Source organism: Mizuhopecten yessoensis, unplaced genomic scaffold (genome assembly GCF_002113885.1).
Source record: "Mizuhopecten yessoensis strain PY_sf001 unplaced genomic scaffold, ASM211388v2 scaffold10759, whole genome shotgun sequence".
Taxonomy (NCBI): domain Eukaryota; kingdom Metazoa; phylum Mollusca; class Bivalvia; order Pectinida; family Pectinidae; genus Mizuhopecten; species Mizuhopecten yessoensis.
Genome location: NW_018408707.1, coordinates 377,839 through 393,386, shown reverse-complemented (window position 1 = coordinate 393,386; position 15,548 = coordinate 377,839). Strand labels below are relative to the sequence as shown.

The 15,548-nt window shown below is 35.0% G+C and overlaps 1 protein-coding gene across 1 annotated transcript in view; it reads left to right on the top strand.

Annotated features, from left to right (window-relative positions):
• The first annotated feature begins 3 nt into the window (after nt 1-3).
• Nucleotides 4-15,548, top strand: part of LOC110462201 (putative all-trans-retinol 13,14-reductase) — a 27,160-nt gene continuing 11,615 nt past the window's right edge. The window contains exons 1-5 of the mRNA XM_021516047.1: nt 4-288; nt 4,288-4,470; nt 5,660-5,769; nt 8,153-8,284; nt 10,770-10,974. Coding sequence (XP_021371722.1) covers nt 72-288; nt 4,288-4,470; nt 5,660-5,769; nt 8,153-8,284; nt 10,770-10,974 — 847 coding nt within the window. The 5' untranslated portion in view covers nt 4-71. The remainder of the gene's footprint in view (nt 289-4,287; nt 4,471-5,659; nt 5,770-8,152; nt 8,285-10,769; nt 10,975-15,548) is intronic.

The following is a 15,548-nucleotide window of genomic DNA, read 5'->3' as shown; positions in this document are numbered from 1 at the left end:
TCGCAGAGAGTTCGCTTCCGGTACACAGAGCGGAGTTCTGACAGGAACGAGTAACGCCACCCGTAGTCAACATGAGTGTGGATATAGGAATGTACGAGTTTTTGGAGTATTTTATCAGCCGTCCGTGGCTGATATTGGTCGTTTTCCTTCTGTATGTAATCATGTATGCACTGTCAGTTATGTTGACCGGCCCAAAGTCCGGAAAGAATCCGTTTTCAGCGTCACATATCAAGCCGGTTGGAGATCTCGTAACTGACAAACAGGTGCGCGACAGAGTGATCAAACAGAGTACGTATGTGGACCCTGCATGACCTTTAAATCAGCTGTTCGGTATAGGCGGAACTTCTTTAATTTATATATATATATATATATATAATACTTACAAGTGTTTAACTATTTAACACAACAATCATTAGAAAAAGTTTCTTTTCTGTTACTTTTTCCCCCAAGAAATAATTAAAAAAATAATCAAGGAAAAATTGCAGATTAACTTGAGAAAGTATTAAGCAGACACGATGTTCAAAATCATAATCTAATCTATATGTTATACTCCACAGAGACCAAAATGACTTTAATGTGGAGAAGATACATTTGTTTATTATATTGATTGAATTACTCATAACTATTATACATGTATTTAAAAGTTTAAATAAGTGTAATAATTTTCTGTTAAACTTTACGAGGAGTTATTTCTGTTAAACAAACAATTACCAAATTAAAATACTACTGTACTGACTACAATTGTGTACAATTCTAGACAACATCTTTCCTGAATGCTTTTATAATTAAAGCCAAATTGTTGCATATGTATTTAACAGTTTATTAATTATCATATAAAACAAATATTTCAATTATAGTTTTCCAGTTATTTTTATATATTTGAAATTTTAAGCACTATGTGCTTATTTTTGCAAATCTTTATGCCATATTAAAACTTAAATCAATGCAAAACTTTGAATAATTAGTGATATTTTTCAAATCAACAAACAATATATGATATGTAATTGCTCAATTTGTTACATATATTTGTGTGGTATGATCTCTCCTGATGCTCTCAAAACTTGCATTAAAACTGTCTGTTTGTTTGGCTTATAATTACCCACTGCATCCTTGGCTGATCAAATGTTCAACCAAAGTATTCCTGACATCAGTATATCTGGAGCTGGGTTAAATGTAAAAGTCATAAGTTTGAGGTCAAGATATTTGATACAATGTAAAAGCTACAAACAGAATCTTTATGTGATGATACGTAGATAGCTGTCTTGTCCACAAGTGCCTTTCATGATAATTTGAAATATCACAAAAGTATTCCTGACATAAATTAATATCTCAAGACATTTTGAAGGTCAGGTCATATATATGTTGAAGGTCAAAGTCATGGTGCAGATACAGAATATTTAAATTTTTATAAAACTTGCTCCATATTTTTCAGCTCCAAATCCCTAAATGCTTGTTTGTGCATGCAATCCATAGGCAAGCTTAACTTCCATCACTATTAAGTAGATGATTAAGTACCATTATTGCGACTCTCAGTCAGGCAGTGGGCATAATGTAATATTGACTCTTTACATATTATTTTTACAATGTTTTTTTTATAGAGCTAATTCAGGACTAAAAGCTTTTATAAAAACTAGCATGACATTTAGTTATCATTAAATTATTCATTTAAGTACAGTGTTGTTTTTCAATTTTGATTTCTCTTCTATAGTAACTGCTTTTCTACCTACAACAATACAGTTGAATAACCAGCTAAGTTATAATTATGATCTCAACATTGACTTATGAAAAATGAAATAGTTAGTGCTCTCCAATTTATGTAATAATTATTATTCAATAAAAAAGAAATGGTCAAACAGACTGAGTTTTACGCTTAAATAGAATATCATGTTGTGTCTTGTCACCAACAAGTTCACAGTTAAAAGGATATATATTTGTATTTGTATTAAATATGGCAGGGGAACTGTTATTGCAGTAAGATAAACATTTAGATGAAGAGATTTGTACAATAAAATAGTCTGAAAAATAAAAACTGTTCTTCTGTACAATTTACAAGTTCCCCTGCCATATTTAATACAAATACAAATATATATCCTTTTAACTGTGAACTTGTTGGTGACAGACACAACATGATATTCTATTTAAACGTAAAACTCAGTCTGTGTCTAAAGAAATAAATGGGTTCAGAAGTTTAAAAGTTTTTGATGAGAAGACATTTTGTGAAGACGTCAGTAAAATTCCTATTCATGCTCCACTTCCCATCACGTATGATTTTGATGATATGGGCGATATTTATTGGGTTCAGTCAAGGGAATCTTCTGACTAATGTAATTGAACATGCTTTTATGAAAAAAAGTTGTAGGCAGGAAGAAGTGTTCATTATAAATGCAAGCTTAACTCATTCACCCCTGAAATTTTCACCCTGTCTGTCCTTCCATCTGTTTGAATATTAGAAACCAGACTTGAAAATAAGGCATTGCTTTGGAAACAAACACTGAATTCGAAAAATGTGTAATTATATCAGGTGACGGAACATTTTCCTGCATACAAAATGTACTCTTTGGTTAAATCATAACCACATACAGGTCAGTGTTAAATCATAACCACATACAGGTCAGTGTTAAATCATAACCCCATACATACAGGTCAGTGTTAAATCATAACCACATACAGACCATCATAACCACATACAGGTCAGTGTTAAATCCTTACCACATACAGGTCAGTGTTAAATCCTTACCACATACAGGTCAGTGTTTTGACTGATATTGACATGTCAGTCCGCATTTTATTTTTGCAAACTGTAGGTCAATATTCCTTTATAACGACACTTCGATTATAACATCACAATGCTCCCTCCCAAATGCAGTACTTTTTCTTGACAATTTTCTTATATTTAATGTTATTTGATGATTAAACAGCATGACTTCACATCAACTATAACAATTGCACTTTTTAACGTCAGTGAATATGTGGCTATATGGACCTGAAAAAGTGACACTGACCTGACATTGCCTGGGTCAATATTGCTTTCCCAGGTCTATATAACCACATATTTGCCTCAAAAAAGTCCATAATTGATAATTAATGTAGTAGGACTGGGCCGTGTGATTAAACCTTGACCAGGTAGGGCAATTGATTACAGCATCCTTCTAGCGTTTAGGAGGTTCTGGGTTTGAATCGGGGTCAATCCCAGTGTGACCCTATTAGATATTCTCTTTCCTGTTACAGACTGTATATAAAACCTATACATTCGTTATATGACAATGAATAATTAATTGCACTGTTTAATAAATGGATTATAAACAGAAAATCATATATCCTAGACATAAATTATGAAACAAGATATACTGTCAGAAGATCGATAGCTTTGAATGTTACAGGGGAAAAATAACCTTGATTTACTTCAAGCACTGAAATAGCTTCTTCTTCTGAAAACAAAATGCCTATAGAGTCATGATATATATACTGTATATGCTTGCAGAAATTAAATTCCATTAAGTGTGAAAAAGAAATTACATTGATCCATATTCAAGGTCACAGGAGTTGGATTTGTTTTAAAGGACCATTCTGACACATTCTTCTATAACAACTAAAAGATTCAATGGCATGAAATATGGTGATATTAAAGGATTTGTGAATAAAGGAATGACCTTTACCTGTTTTCAAAGCCAAAAGTGTCACATGTGTTAAAATACTGAACTGTCTTCTTAAGAACAAAAAAGACTAAAAAGACTTAAATTGATAATATTTAGCCAGAAGCTTGCTGAGATATATAGTGCTAGAAAGTTTGTTAAAAGAAAGACCTTGACAGCAGATGAGCGCTTCAGATCTCTCGAGCCTCTTATGATATGAAAAACCTTTTAAAAACAAAAAAGGAATATATATACTTAATGAGTCAGATGTTCTGTCAAAAATTTTACCATTTTCTTTGACCATTTAAAATTGCACTTTTCAATGTTTCCTGTCAATTTGTTGGAAACTGTTACTCAAATTAACAGTAATTTGAGTAATTTTTGACGTGAAAAGGTATGGGGTCACCGGCTTGACCACATGGGTTTTCTCCGGGTACTCCGGTTTCCTCCCACACTAAGACCCCCTCATGCGCCAAGATCCAGGCCAACAAGAGCGATTAATATAAGCTGAAATAACTTGTTTCATAAGTGTTGTAAAATAAATAAAGTTTATATTTAAATTAACAGTAATTTAAATTTCAGACTTTGTAACATGGTTTGTTAACAATAAAAGTTTATTTTGATATTTTTGATGTATAGTGTTTTTACTTTTTAGGGTTTAAATTATCCAAGGTGCCAGAACAAATAGACGACATTGTGATCGGGAGTGGGATTGGGGGTTTAGGGGCAGCAGCAATTTTGTCGCGGTCAGGACATTGTGTCCTGGTACTAGAGCAGCATGACCAGGCCGGAGGATGTTGTCACACATTCCACGAAAAAGGCTACGAGTTTGATACCGGTGAGTCAGAGGTCACAGCAACCAACTCAACAAGGGTCGGAAAATTCTCTAAACAATATACCCAATTAACTGAATCTGTATAACTGAATTCACATTCTTCTTGAAATTATTGCTACTATTCAGAATGAAGTTGATCAACAGACAAGGGGGGCCACTGCAGCTGAGTCATCATTATGACCCATCTTAACATCCATCCCTCTAACTGCGTATAGTATTAGAGTTCTATTTGGGATATACATCTCAAATTTTCTGACAGCTGAACTTACTGGAATTTTTTCCAGCGTTTTAGAATCTAGATACTGGTCATTTGTACTCTTTGCTTGACAATAGAAACAGACACTTTCAAAAATTTGTCAAATAAGTTTTCAGTTACTGTTTGTGTTCAAATCAAACTTAATTAGCATCTATATAGTTAAGATTAAAAATATATTGCACATGCATCGGATACAGTTTGTATAATCATGTATCATTGTTTCGTTTGGGAGAAAATGAAATAACAGGAAATTTGTGTTTCGAGGGATATTTATGCAACCAAATGTTACCTAAAGGGTCCTAGCAGTCTTACTGCTCTGTAGTTTTCCGTATCTACAGTAATTACCTCCCCTTGATGTCATTTTGGATACAGCAGTAGCCCATTTGTAGCCAGACACTTCTATTGACCAGGTAGCTCAATCAGTTATAGAGGAATGCTATAACAATCTGAGGTCCAGGGTTCAATTCCAGGTCTAGCCACGCTGATTGTTACACTCTATAAAATGGTTGTCGATAATATTTTATTTATTTCGTCTTTATTATTCTGTCATTAACATCCTGCAAGGTATGGCTTTCTTTTAAAAAGATTTATCAAAGCTGAAGTCAAGCCAGAAAAAAGTTTATAATGCATAGTTTAGAGTTTTTGTCAGTGGTATGGGGATCCTTAGTTAATTAATGACTGATACCATTTTATGTGGATATTAACAAACGTCTGATATGAAATCGCTTATCCTATTTATCCTATTTATCCTGCATTATGCCCATGGGTCAGCACATAATATTCAACTCAAAGTAGGGACATGGGCAGTGAAATTTCACTTACTGGCATTTCTTCCAGACTGTGATATAAATGGATGGGCTGGATAAATCGGAACATATGTATTACATAGTATTTGACTATGTTCAGATATATTACCTACTGTCTGACTTTGTACAGGTATACATTACATCGGTAAGATGTATGAGGGAGCCGACAACAGGGTACTCATCGACATGGTTACCGGAGGTAAAGTGGAGTATCCCAGGATGTCCGACATTTACGATGTCGTAAGTACAGCTGAAATTCTCTACTACAAACTCTGATATTAACCGACAGTTATGATGTCATAAGTACAGCTGAAATTCTCTACTACAAACTCTGATACTTAACTGACAGGTACGTACGATGTTGTAAGTACAGCTGAAATTCTCTACTACAAATTCTGATATTAACCGACAGATACGATGATGTAAGTACAGCTGAAATTCTCTACTGAAAACTCTGATAATAACCGACAGATACAATGTTGTAAGTACAGCTGAAATTCTCTACTTCAAACTCTGATGATATTAACCGACAGATACGATGATGTAAGTACAGCTGAAATTCTCTACTGAAAACTCTGATATTAACCGACAGTTACGATGTCGTAAGTACAGCTGAAATTCCCTACTACAAATTCTGATACTAACCGACAGTTACGATGTTGTGAGTAAAGCTGAAATTCTCTACTACAAACTCTGATATTAACCGACAGTTACGATGTCGTAAGTACAGCTGAAACTCTCTACTACAAACTCTGATATAAACCGACAGCTACGATGTCGTAAGTACAGCTGAAATTCTCTACTACAAACTCTGATATTAACCGACAGTTACGATGTTGTAAGTACAGCTGAAATTCTCTACTACAAACTCTGATATTAACCGACAGACACGATGATGTAAGTACAGCTGAAATTCTCTCCTACAAACTCTGATATTAACCGACAGATACGATGATGTAAGTACAGCTGAAATTCTCTACTACAAATTCTGATACTAACCGACAGTTATGATGTTGTAAGTACAGCTGAAATTCTCTACTACAAACTCTGATACTAACCGACAGTTACGATGTTGTAAGTACAGCTGAAACTCTCTTCTACAAACTCTGATATTAACCGACAGTTACAATATCGTAAGTACAGCTGAATTTCTCTACTACATACTCTGATGTTAATCGACAATTACGATATCATAAGTACAGCTGATTTTCTCTGCCTTAAAATCCTTTATTAACTGACAGTTACGATGTTGTAAATAGAGTTTGATATCTGTTATTCAATATATTAAATTATAGTTTATATACAACGATATAGCCAGCTCCTCTTCTGTTTTAGCTGTTATAATAATATAATTTGTTTTGTATAGTTTATATCCAACTCATGACGTTTCCCTATTCAGTCATGATCATTGCATGGGCTGTTTGGTTATATATGTTAATGAAGGTATGGTAATTAGTAGATGAGAAATTGACCAATCACAGAGCAGTATATTCTCCCCTATAGGGGTCTCTTAATTGGGTAGCAGCCCCCTTCATCTGGGGAGGCTGCAGTGAACTACGGTTGTATATGTGTACCCACCCACCATCCCCAGCTACATGCCAAGTTTCATATATGCATATAAGTTCTGCCAATTGTAATGTAGTACTTATCTTTTGTTGTTTCCCTGTATTTAGCAGCTGTTCCTTTTCTCATGATTGTATCTTTGTGCAATGTCATTTTTGCATGTACCATGCATGTATACTTGCCTGTGCAGGTATTATTGCTCTCTTTTAGGTTGTTTGGGCTACTCACTTCAGGTAGGTTATTATATTTCTTCGCTTCAGTTCTAATCTAGCTTTAAATTCTAGGGGAATTCACCCCCAATCTCAACATAGTTTTATATTAGTGTGGGGATGCGGCTTCTCTTGTATTACAGGAGTCTAGCTGCTCTCATCATGGCTTCTCTAGGGGTGTTCACAACCAGAGCCTAGTCGCTTCTCTGGAGACATTTTCAGAGTCTAGCTGCACACTTCTCTGGGCTGTGTAGGTGCTTCTCTGAAGACATTTTCAGAGTCTAGCTGCTTCTCTGGGATGCGGCTTCTCTTGTATCACAGGAGTCTAGCTGCTCTCATCGTGGCTTCTCTAGGGGTGTTCACAACCAGAGTCTAGTCGCTTCTCTGGAGACATTTTCAGAGTCTAGCTGCTTCTCTCAATACCCCCGGAGTCTAGCTTGTTCAAAAAATAGTAGCATAAATATATTGTAGTAAAATTGTTGGAGTGAGTACGTAGCCCCTGATGCGCCAAATGTATTACTGTATGTAAATATGTTGCTAACAAGAGTAATAAACAGGTTAACTGTTTCCTGTGTGTTAGTTGTATATAAACCACTATATAATCAGTATACAGTTGTTAATTCTGTACTAAAAAAACGGAAATTATCTGACATTTGGGAAGTCATAGATACAGTTGAAATTATCTATGATACACTTGAATACTCTACTTATAGTTACCATAATGTAAGTAGCATTGACATTTTCTAGTGTAAACATTTTACTGACAGTTATGATGATGTAATAAGCGTTAAAATTCTGTATCGTGAACTTGAATATTAACATGCGAGCAATTCTATCCTCTGTTACCACAGGTTTGTCTAGGAGATCCAAGTAAGGTTAAGAAATATAACATCAAGGATGAGCGCAAGGCTTTTGCAGAGGAGCTCATCAAAGAATTCCCCAACGAAAAGGAGGCCATTGAAAAATTCATGGTCATGCTCAAGGTTTGTAGATGTGATTGAGTGAGTATTATGGGGGTTATGGATGGGGCTGTAAAGAAAAATCAGTCATAAGCCTTATCAATGCAAATATTTGTGACCAACAAAAAGCAACAGCCAAATTTGGTTGCTCATTGTGGTATATGGACTTTCATAAGGAAATATTTAATTCAAAGTGTAAAATTAAAAATAAAATTGTCTTGTTTGAAATATCACTTGGTAAATATTTTTTTATGAATACAAGCATGTGGAGGTAGTCTGTTCCGTCTTTGCGTATTGCAGAGTTATCTTCTCTTGTGAGCAGGAATTGATTGTTACGTCATTTGTTTGTGAGAGTAACGTCATTAATTATTGAGAAAACGACGTAATTTTCTCACACAAACCAATGAAGTAACAATCAATACCTGCTCACAAGAGAAGATACCTCTGCAATACGCAAAGACGGAATAGTGATAGGACGCCGGGCTTGTGACTGAATGGGTTGTGGGTTCGAGTCATGTCATGGCACTGTGTTGTATCATTGAGCAAGATACTTTACTCCACTTGTTCCAGTCTACTCAGCTGCAAATGAGTATATGTGGTCGGGCAGTGTTAGAATTGTTGAATGCTAGCTGTGAGCACCAAAATAGCAGCAACAGCTGTATGCTCCCCAGGGAGTTGAGAAAGTTATTGACAGGTTGCAAAGGCCCTATATATATATATATAACCACAGATAAAAAAATGAACAACTTTGAGAAGACCTACGAACTAGGTTGTTATAAAGCGGTATATAAGAACCTCAAATTAATATTAATTATCCCCTGCTTTCAACGAAACGGGGGATATTAATATGGGTCTGTCCGTCTGTCTGTCACGCTTTGTTTCCGTGCAATAACTACAACAAATATTAACTGATTTTCTTCAAATTTGGTCACAAGGTAAAATGCCTTAAGAGCTCGGCCAAGTCCGTTGACCACTTTTAGCGGACCCTATTTGGCGGAGTTATGGCCCCTTTAATAATGAAAAATGTCATTATCTGCTGCGCTTCGTTTCCGTGCAATAACTACAACAAATAATAACTACAACAAATGGTAACAGATTTTCTTCAAACTTGGTCACAAGGTTAAATGCCTTAAGGACTCGACCAAGTTCGTTGACCATTTTCAGCGGACCCCATTTGGTGGAGTTATGGCCCCTTTAATAATGAAAAACATCATTATCTGCCACGCTTCGTTTTCGTGCAATAACTACAACAAATGTTAAACGATTTTCTTCAGACTTGGTCACATGGTTAAATGCCTTAAGAGCTCGGCCAAGTTTGATGTCCAATTTCAGCGGACCCAATTTGGTGGAGTTATGGCCCCTTGAATAACGAAAAATGTAATTATCTGCTGGGTTTTGTTTCTGTGCAATTATAACTGTAACAAATGTTAACCGATTTTCTTCAAACTTTGTTCGATTTTGAAGAAAATTTGTATATATAGGGATATTAGGGGACTGCGAACAAAACAACATTAGTTTGGTTACCATAGCAACCACACGGAGGCTTCTGATTGGTCGAAATTTAGATATTATTCGATTTTGATGAAAAATGGTATAAAGGGGTATATAAGGGACTGCAAATAAAACTGCATAAGTTTCGTTACCATAGCAACCACACGGAGGCTTCTGATTGGTCACAATTTAGATGTTGTTTGATTTCGATGAAAAATTGGTATATATGGGTATTAGGGGACTGCATATTCAATAGCATACGTTCCGTTGCCATAGCAAACTACACAGAGGATTCTGATTGGTTGCAATTTAGAAATTTCACTCAAATTTAGTATGTACATTGTAGGTGTACTATGGCAATGCGATTCTTTTCTGATGCATCTTTGCGACTATGGGGCAGTTTGGGGGTGGTCCCCCATTACAATTAGTACTTGTTGCTGTAGATATTGATACGATGTTTCAACCAAATTCCTTATGCACATTCAACTCATGCTAAATTTGCCAACTGATGTGATTTGTGCATATTTACGGATAATCAATGAGGTATAGGTTGTTGTTTTTTTTCTTCAAGTTTCAAGCTATACATCATGTCTCAACAGCACGATACTCACATGTTTAAACCTAACCTCAATAATGTTAACCTACAATATGTCCTGCAAGCGGGGGATATAAATTCTACGAATTTGCTTGTTATTGTTATTATGTGTAAGAACTGTAAGCATGCCAATTTGTAGGACTACCGTTGTTGAATTTTACCATAGTCAATGCTGATAAATGATTGGTATTTCAGTTGAATTTGCCATATTCATTTGCTCAGTCAGATTTGGCTGAATGTATTTGTTCTTTCATTTAAATTCTGCCATATTCTAATGCTCACCTAGTTGAATTCTGCCGTTGTCCATTGTTTTCTTGGATGAATTTTGATTACTCGATTGCTGTTAGTCGAAATCTACTAAATGTTTATATTGTTGTTATTTCCTTTTAATAATTTCTGTATTATATTTATATATTTCAACAGGAAAGCAGATCCTATTTGATGGGATATTTTGTGCTGAAATTTTTACCAAAATGGCTTGCTTCTTTCCTGTCGGCAACTGGCATCATGGGCCTAGTGTTTCGTCCGTGGTCCAAATATACGTACCGTTCCACTAAGGATGTCCTTGACTCCCTCACAGACAATGATGACTTGAAGGCTGTGCTCACATACAGCTTTGGAGACTACGGTGAGATGATTTCAAGGTCATCATAAGGTTGAGGTCAATATTGTGCTATTTATAGGATCATATTTAACAACAAAATATGAAAAAGGATAGAGAAAAAACACCATGAAAGACATATTCTTGAGAAATTATTCCACGTTTACAGTTGGCAAGTAGACCAAGCAACCCATTCTACTGCTAATAAGATTAATTTCTTTTTTAAAGATTTATAGAAATTATCTGTTTTTAGCTCACCGGGTTCGAAGGTTTGGGCCTGTTTTGGCCCCCAAATGCATCAAAATTCAAAACCTTTAAATGAACTTTGAAATGACTGTTTCTTTAATTTTGAATACTTCCTAAATACCACTATGAAAATATTTATCTATATTTCTAATTATTGTTGCCATGGTAACAAGTATAAATTTGAATAAATTAGACAAATTTGAATATTCAGTGAATATTGAGATATTTTGCATAGTTGTTCTCCTAGAAACTATAGAGTGCATGCTTTAACAAACTTAAGATCAAAGGATAATGTGTATGCACCTGTAATACATCTTCAGGAGAAATATAAAGTTTGTTCAAGAGTGCGCTCTATGGTAGCAAAGAGAAAAACTAGGTGAAAACATGTAAAAATTGACTAAATAATCAAATTTCAATAATTTATGCAAATATGACCTGGTTACCATGGCAGCCAAAATTGAAAACAGAAATAAATATTTACATAATAGTACTGGGGAAGTATTCAAAATTAAAGAAACATTCGTTTGAAAGTTCTATTGGAGATTTTTAATTTTGATGGATTTGGGGTCCAAAAAAGGCCCAAACCATGCATAGTCCTTTGGCTATATTACCATAAACAACTTCAGCGGGCATTCAAAAATTGTACAAATGGTGTGGCTGACCCCCCAGGGGGCTGAGGGGTGGGGTCCAAAAAGGGTTGTTAGGCTATATTGCTTTAAGCAACTTCTTCTCTGGCACTAAGAGATGGATATTAACCATATTTGAAACGGTTGAAATCCCCACCCCAAAAGTATGATATTAGAATTGACCCTGAGGTCTGCCCACTAACCTAGGGACCTAGTTGCTGAGTCACAGTTTGGAAACAGTTGACATCCCCACCTCCATAATTAACAAAACATAAAATTGCTGGGCATGGGAAGGTCAAGGTCACACGGACCTGGTATGTCAACCAAATTTTGGCTCCGGGAAATATGCATATTTTTGGGAACTCTTAAGACCTCAACAATCCTGATTTTTGGACAGTGTTTGGTTTATGTTCTTTGGATTTCAACTATTTAAGAACTGTTTTCATATATGTACTGAAAAGTGACTTTCGAAAGCTTTGGAAAACAAACAATGGATTAGGACCTTACCGTGTGACAACTGTTAACGACGCGCTTGTACGTACACCTGTACAGGTCTTGGATTATATGCTACATGTATACTCACATTGTTTAATTTTTGAGCCATGGGTAAACCGGGAGTTAGGAGCAGCAGTGCAAATGTCGTTAAAACGACTGAGGAAAGGTTAGAGGAAATTACTGTGATGCTTTCCAATATCGTGACAAAAACTGAAATGGACAAAAAGATTCAACGGATCACGGACAAGATGGAGGAAAAATTTGTTAAGTTAAAGGATGACATCCGGAATGAGAACCGTGAGTTGATTGATTCTTATGAAGGGAGAATGTACGATTTGGAGAAGGAGAATGACGTACTTAGGGAAACTGTTGGAAACCTTGAAAACCTTTGTGCGGAACTACAGGATTCACAAAGAGAAACGAACAGTAAATTTAATGACCTAGAACAGCATGGGCGAAAGAATTCTATCCGGATTTTTGGTTTAGAGGATCCAACAGAGAAAGAGACAGTGGAAGAGTGTAAGGAAAAGGTGACCAGGTTCGTTAATTCCAAGTTAAAGGTAGCACTCCGTGGGGAAGATATAGACATCGCCCACAGACTTGGAAAGTACGTCAAAGGTAAAAAGAGAAACATTATTGTTAAGTTCACCCATCGAACAAAGAAGCACGAAGTTCTAAAGGAGAGAAGAGAATTGAAAGGTACTGGGATCACGATCTTTGAGGATCTTACTAAACGAAACCAGGATCGCCTCAAGGAAGCCTATCGACTTGACTGTGTTAAGAACTCATACAGCATCGACGGAAAACTGTTCGTTATTCTTAAGGACGGAAGGAAACGCAGACTGTTCGATGACACTCCATTAAATGACGCTTATCTGTTGAAAGATGGAAACTTTCGACGAGTTTGAATGGATTTTTGACAATATATATCGGTAACGAACTTCTCCGGGGAAGTGCCCCGGTTACCGATTTGTGATATGTTTTGAGTGGTTTTCGATCAAAATACGTGTAGTTTTGTTGCTTTCCGAGTATGAGTTTCATTACAATACATGGGATGTAAGTCGTGTGGCGAGGAGATACCTATTTCTGCATATATACAGGTAAGCTTGTTGTGCTTCAATGGCTTTTTGTTGCCAAATCTTCGTGTACCCAGAGACATATATATCATAAGTTACATAATATATACGTCTAGATCTCTGATGTACCTAAGTTGTACAGTACATTTTTTTTGACGTTGCGCAACTTGAGTAACTCTAACTGTTTCAGCGGTAATCATATCTGGTCTATTTATTTCATTTTTGTTTCCTTATAACATTGTAAAAAAACACTAGGTAATTATCTTTTTTTCCGGAATGTTAGTCCGGCTTTGCTTATATTTGTGGCAAACTTCCGGGTTTATTTATTTTTTTTACATCCGGTTTGCCTCTTGTGCAATGTGTGCTTTGCATTGAGCAGATAATTATTGTTTGTCGAAGTGTCTCTTTGGCACGTAAGTTAACAGTTGTCTACGACTGAGACCATATATACTATCTTTTATGTTTCTTCTTTTTGTTTGCATGTTTTACGTTCTGTTTTCTTCTCTATATATGACAGGCCTTGCATGTTTGGTTAATACGTCACAGGGGATCGTTACAGATGATGTGATATACATGAGATGGAACACATGTATAAGTGACCCATCTCATTTATTATATCATTTGTCACGAACCCCTGTGATGATGCTGTTTAGACTGTTAGGCAATTGTTGGCTTCTAATAACATAACGATTCTGAGTGCTAACTGTCATGGTTTATCTGATAGATTTAAACGAAAAGATGTTTTCTCTTATCTTAAGAATCAATCGTATAATATTTTTTGTCTTCAGGACACGCATTTTACTCAGGATAAAGAAAGTCTTTTAAGAAGTGAGTGGGGTTATGAATGTTTTTTTAACTCTTATAAATCTAACGCCAGAGGGGTAGCTATATGTATTAATAATAATTTTGAGTTTAAAGTTCACAAAGAAAAGAAGGATAATACTGGTAATTTTTTGGCTCTAGATATTACAATTGAAGGATCAAGAATGACTCTTATTACTATATATGGTCCAAATCAGGATAGTCCTGGTTTTTACAATATTATTTCTGAGACTATTGATGATTTCGAAAACAGTTCTGTTGTGATATGTGGAGACTTTAATTTAGTTCTGAATCCTGAGATTGATTATGACAATAACTATAAAAACATAAATAATCCTAAAGCTAGAGAAAAGGTATGTGAAATTGTAGAAAACTTTGGTCTTATTGATATATTTCGAGAACAACATGAGGACAGTAGAAGGTATACATGGAGAAAGAGCAACCCAGTTAAGCAAGCCAGGCTAGATTTTTTCTTAATTTCTGATGATATGCTTTCTAGTGTTAAAAACTCTTCAATAGACCCAGGATATAAATCTGATCACTCTTTTCCTAAAATTCAGATAGAATTTAATAAGTTTAAGAGAGGGAGGGGGCTATGGAAACTTAACAATTCTTTGTTACAGGATATGGAATATCTTAATATAATAAAATCTCTTATTAACGAAATAAAAACTCAATACTGTTTGCCAGTTTATAATTTAGATAGTATCTCTACTATTTCAGACATAGACTTACAATTGACTATTAGTGACCAGCTATTTTTAGAAGTTCTTTTAATGGAAATAAGGGGGAAATCTATTTCATATTCGAGCTATATAAAAAAACAAAGAAATCTCAGAGAAGATAGTCTGAAAAAAACTATACAAGAATTAGAAGATAAAGATAATGTTAATTTAAATGACTTAGAAAATAAGAAAAAGGAACTTGAAGCAATTAGGTTACACAAAACAAAGGGGAATATTATTAGATCAAGGGCAAAATGGATAGAGGAAGGGGAGAAACCTACAAAATATTTTTTGGGCTTAGAAAATAGAAATTATACCTCCAAAATCATTCCTAAGTTACAGAAACAAAACAATGAGATAATATCTGACCAGGATGAAATTTTAAATGCAGTTAAAGATTTTTATGAAAAATTATATGATGATTCAGATGATATAGAAGATATTAATTTGAATGATTTTTTATCCCATTGCAATGTTCCAAAATTAGATGTTAATGAATCAGAAAAGTTAGAAGGTATTATTACATTGGAGGAAGCAGGGAAAACTTTAAGTAAAATGAAAAATAATAAAAGCCCAGGTTCAGATGGATTTACTTCAGAATTTTTTAAATG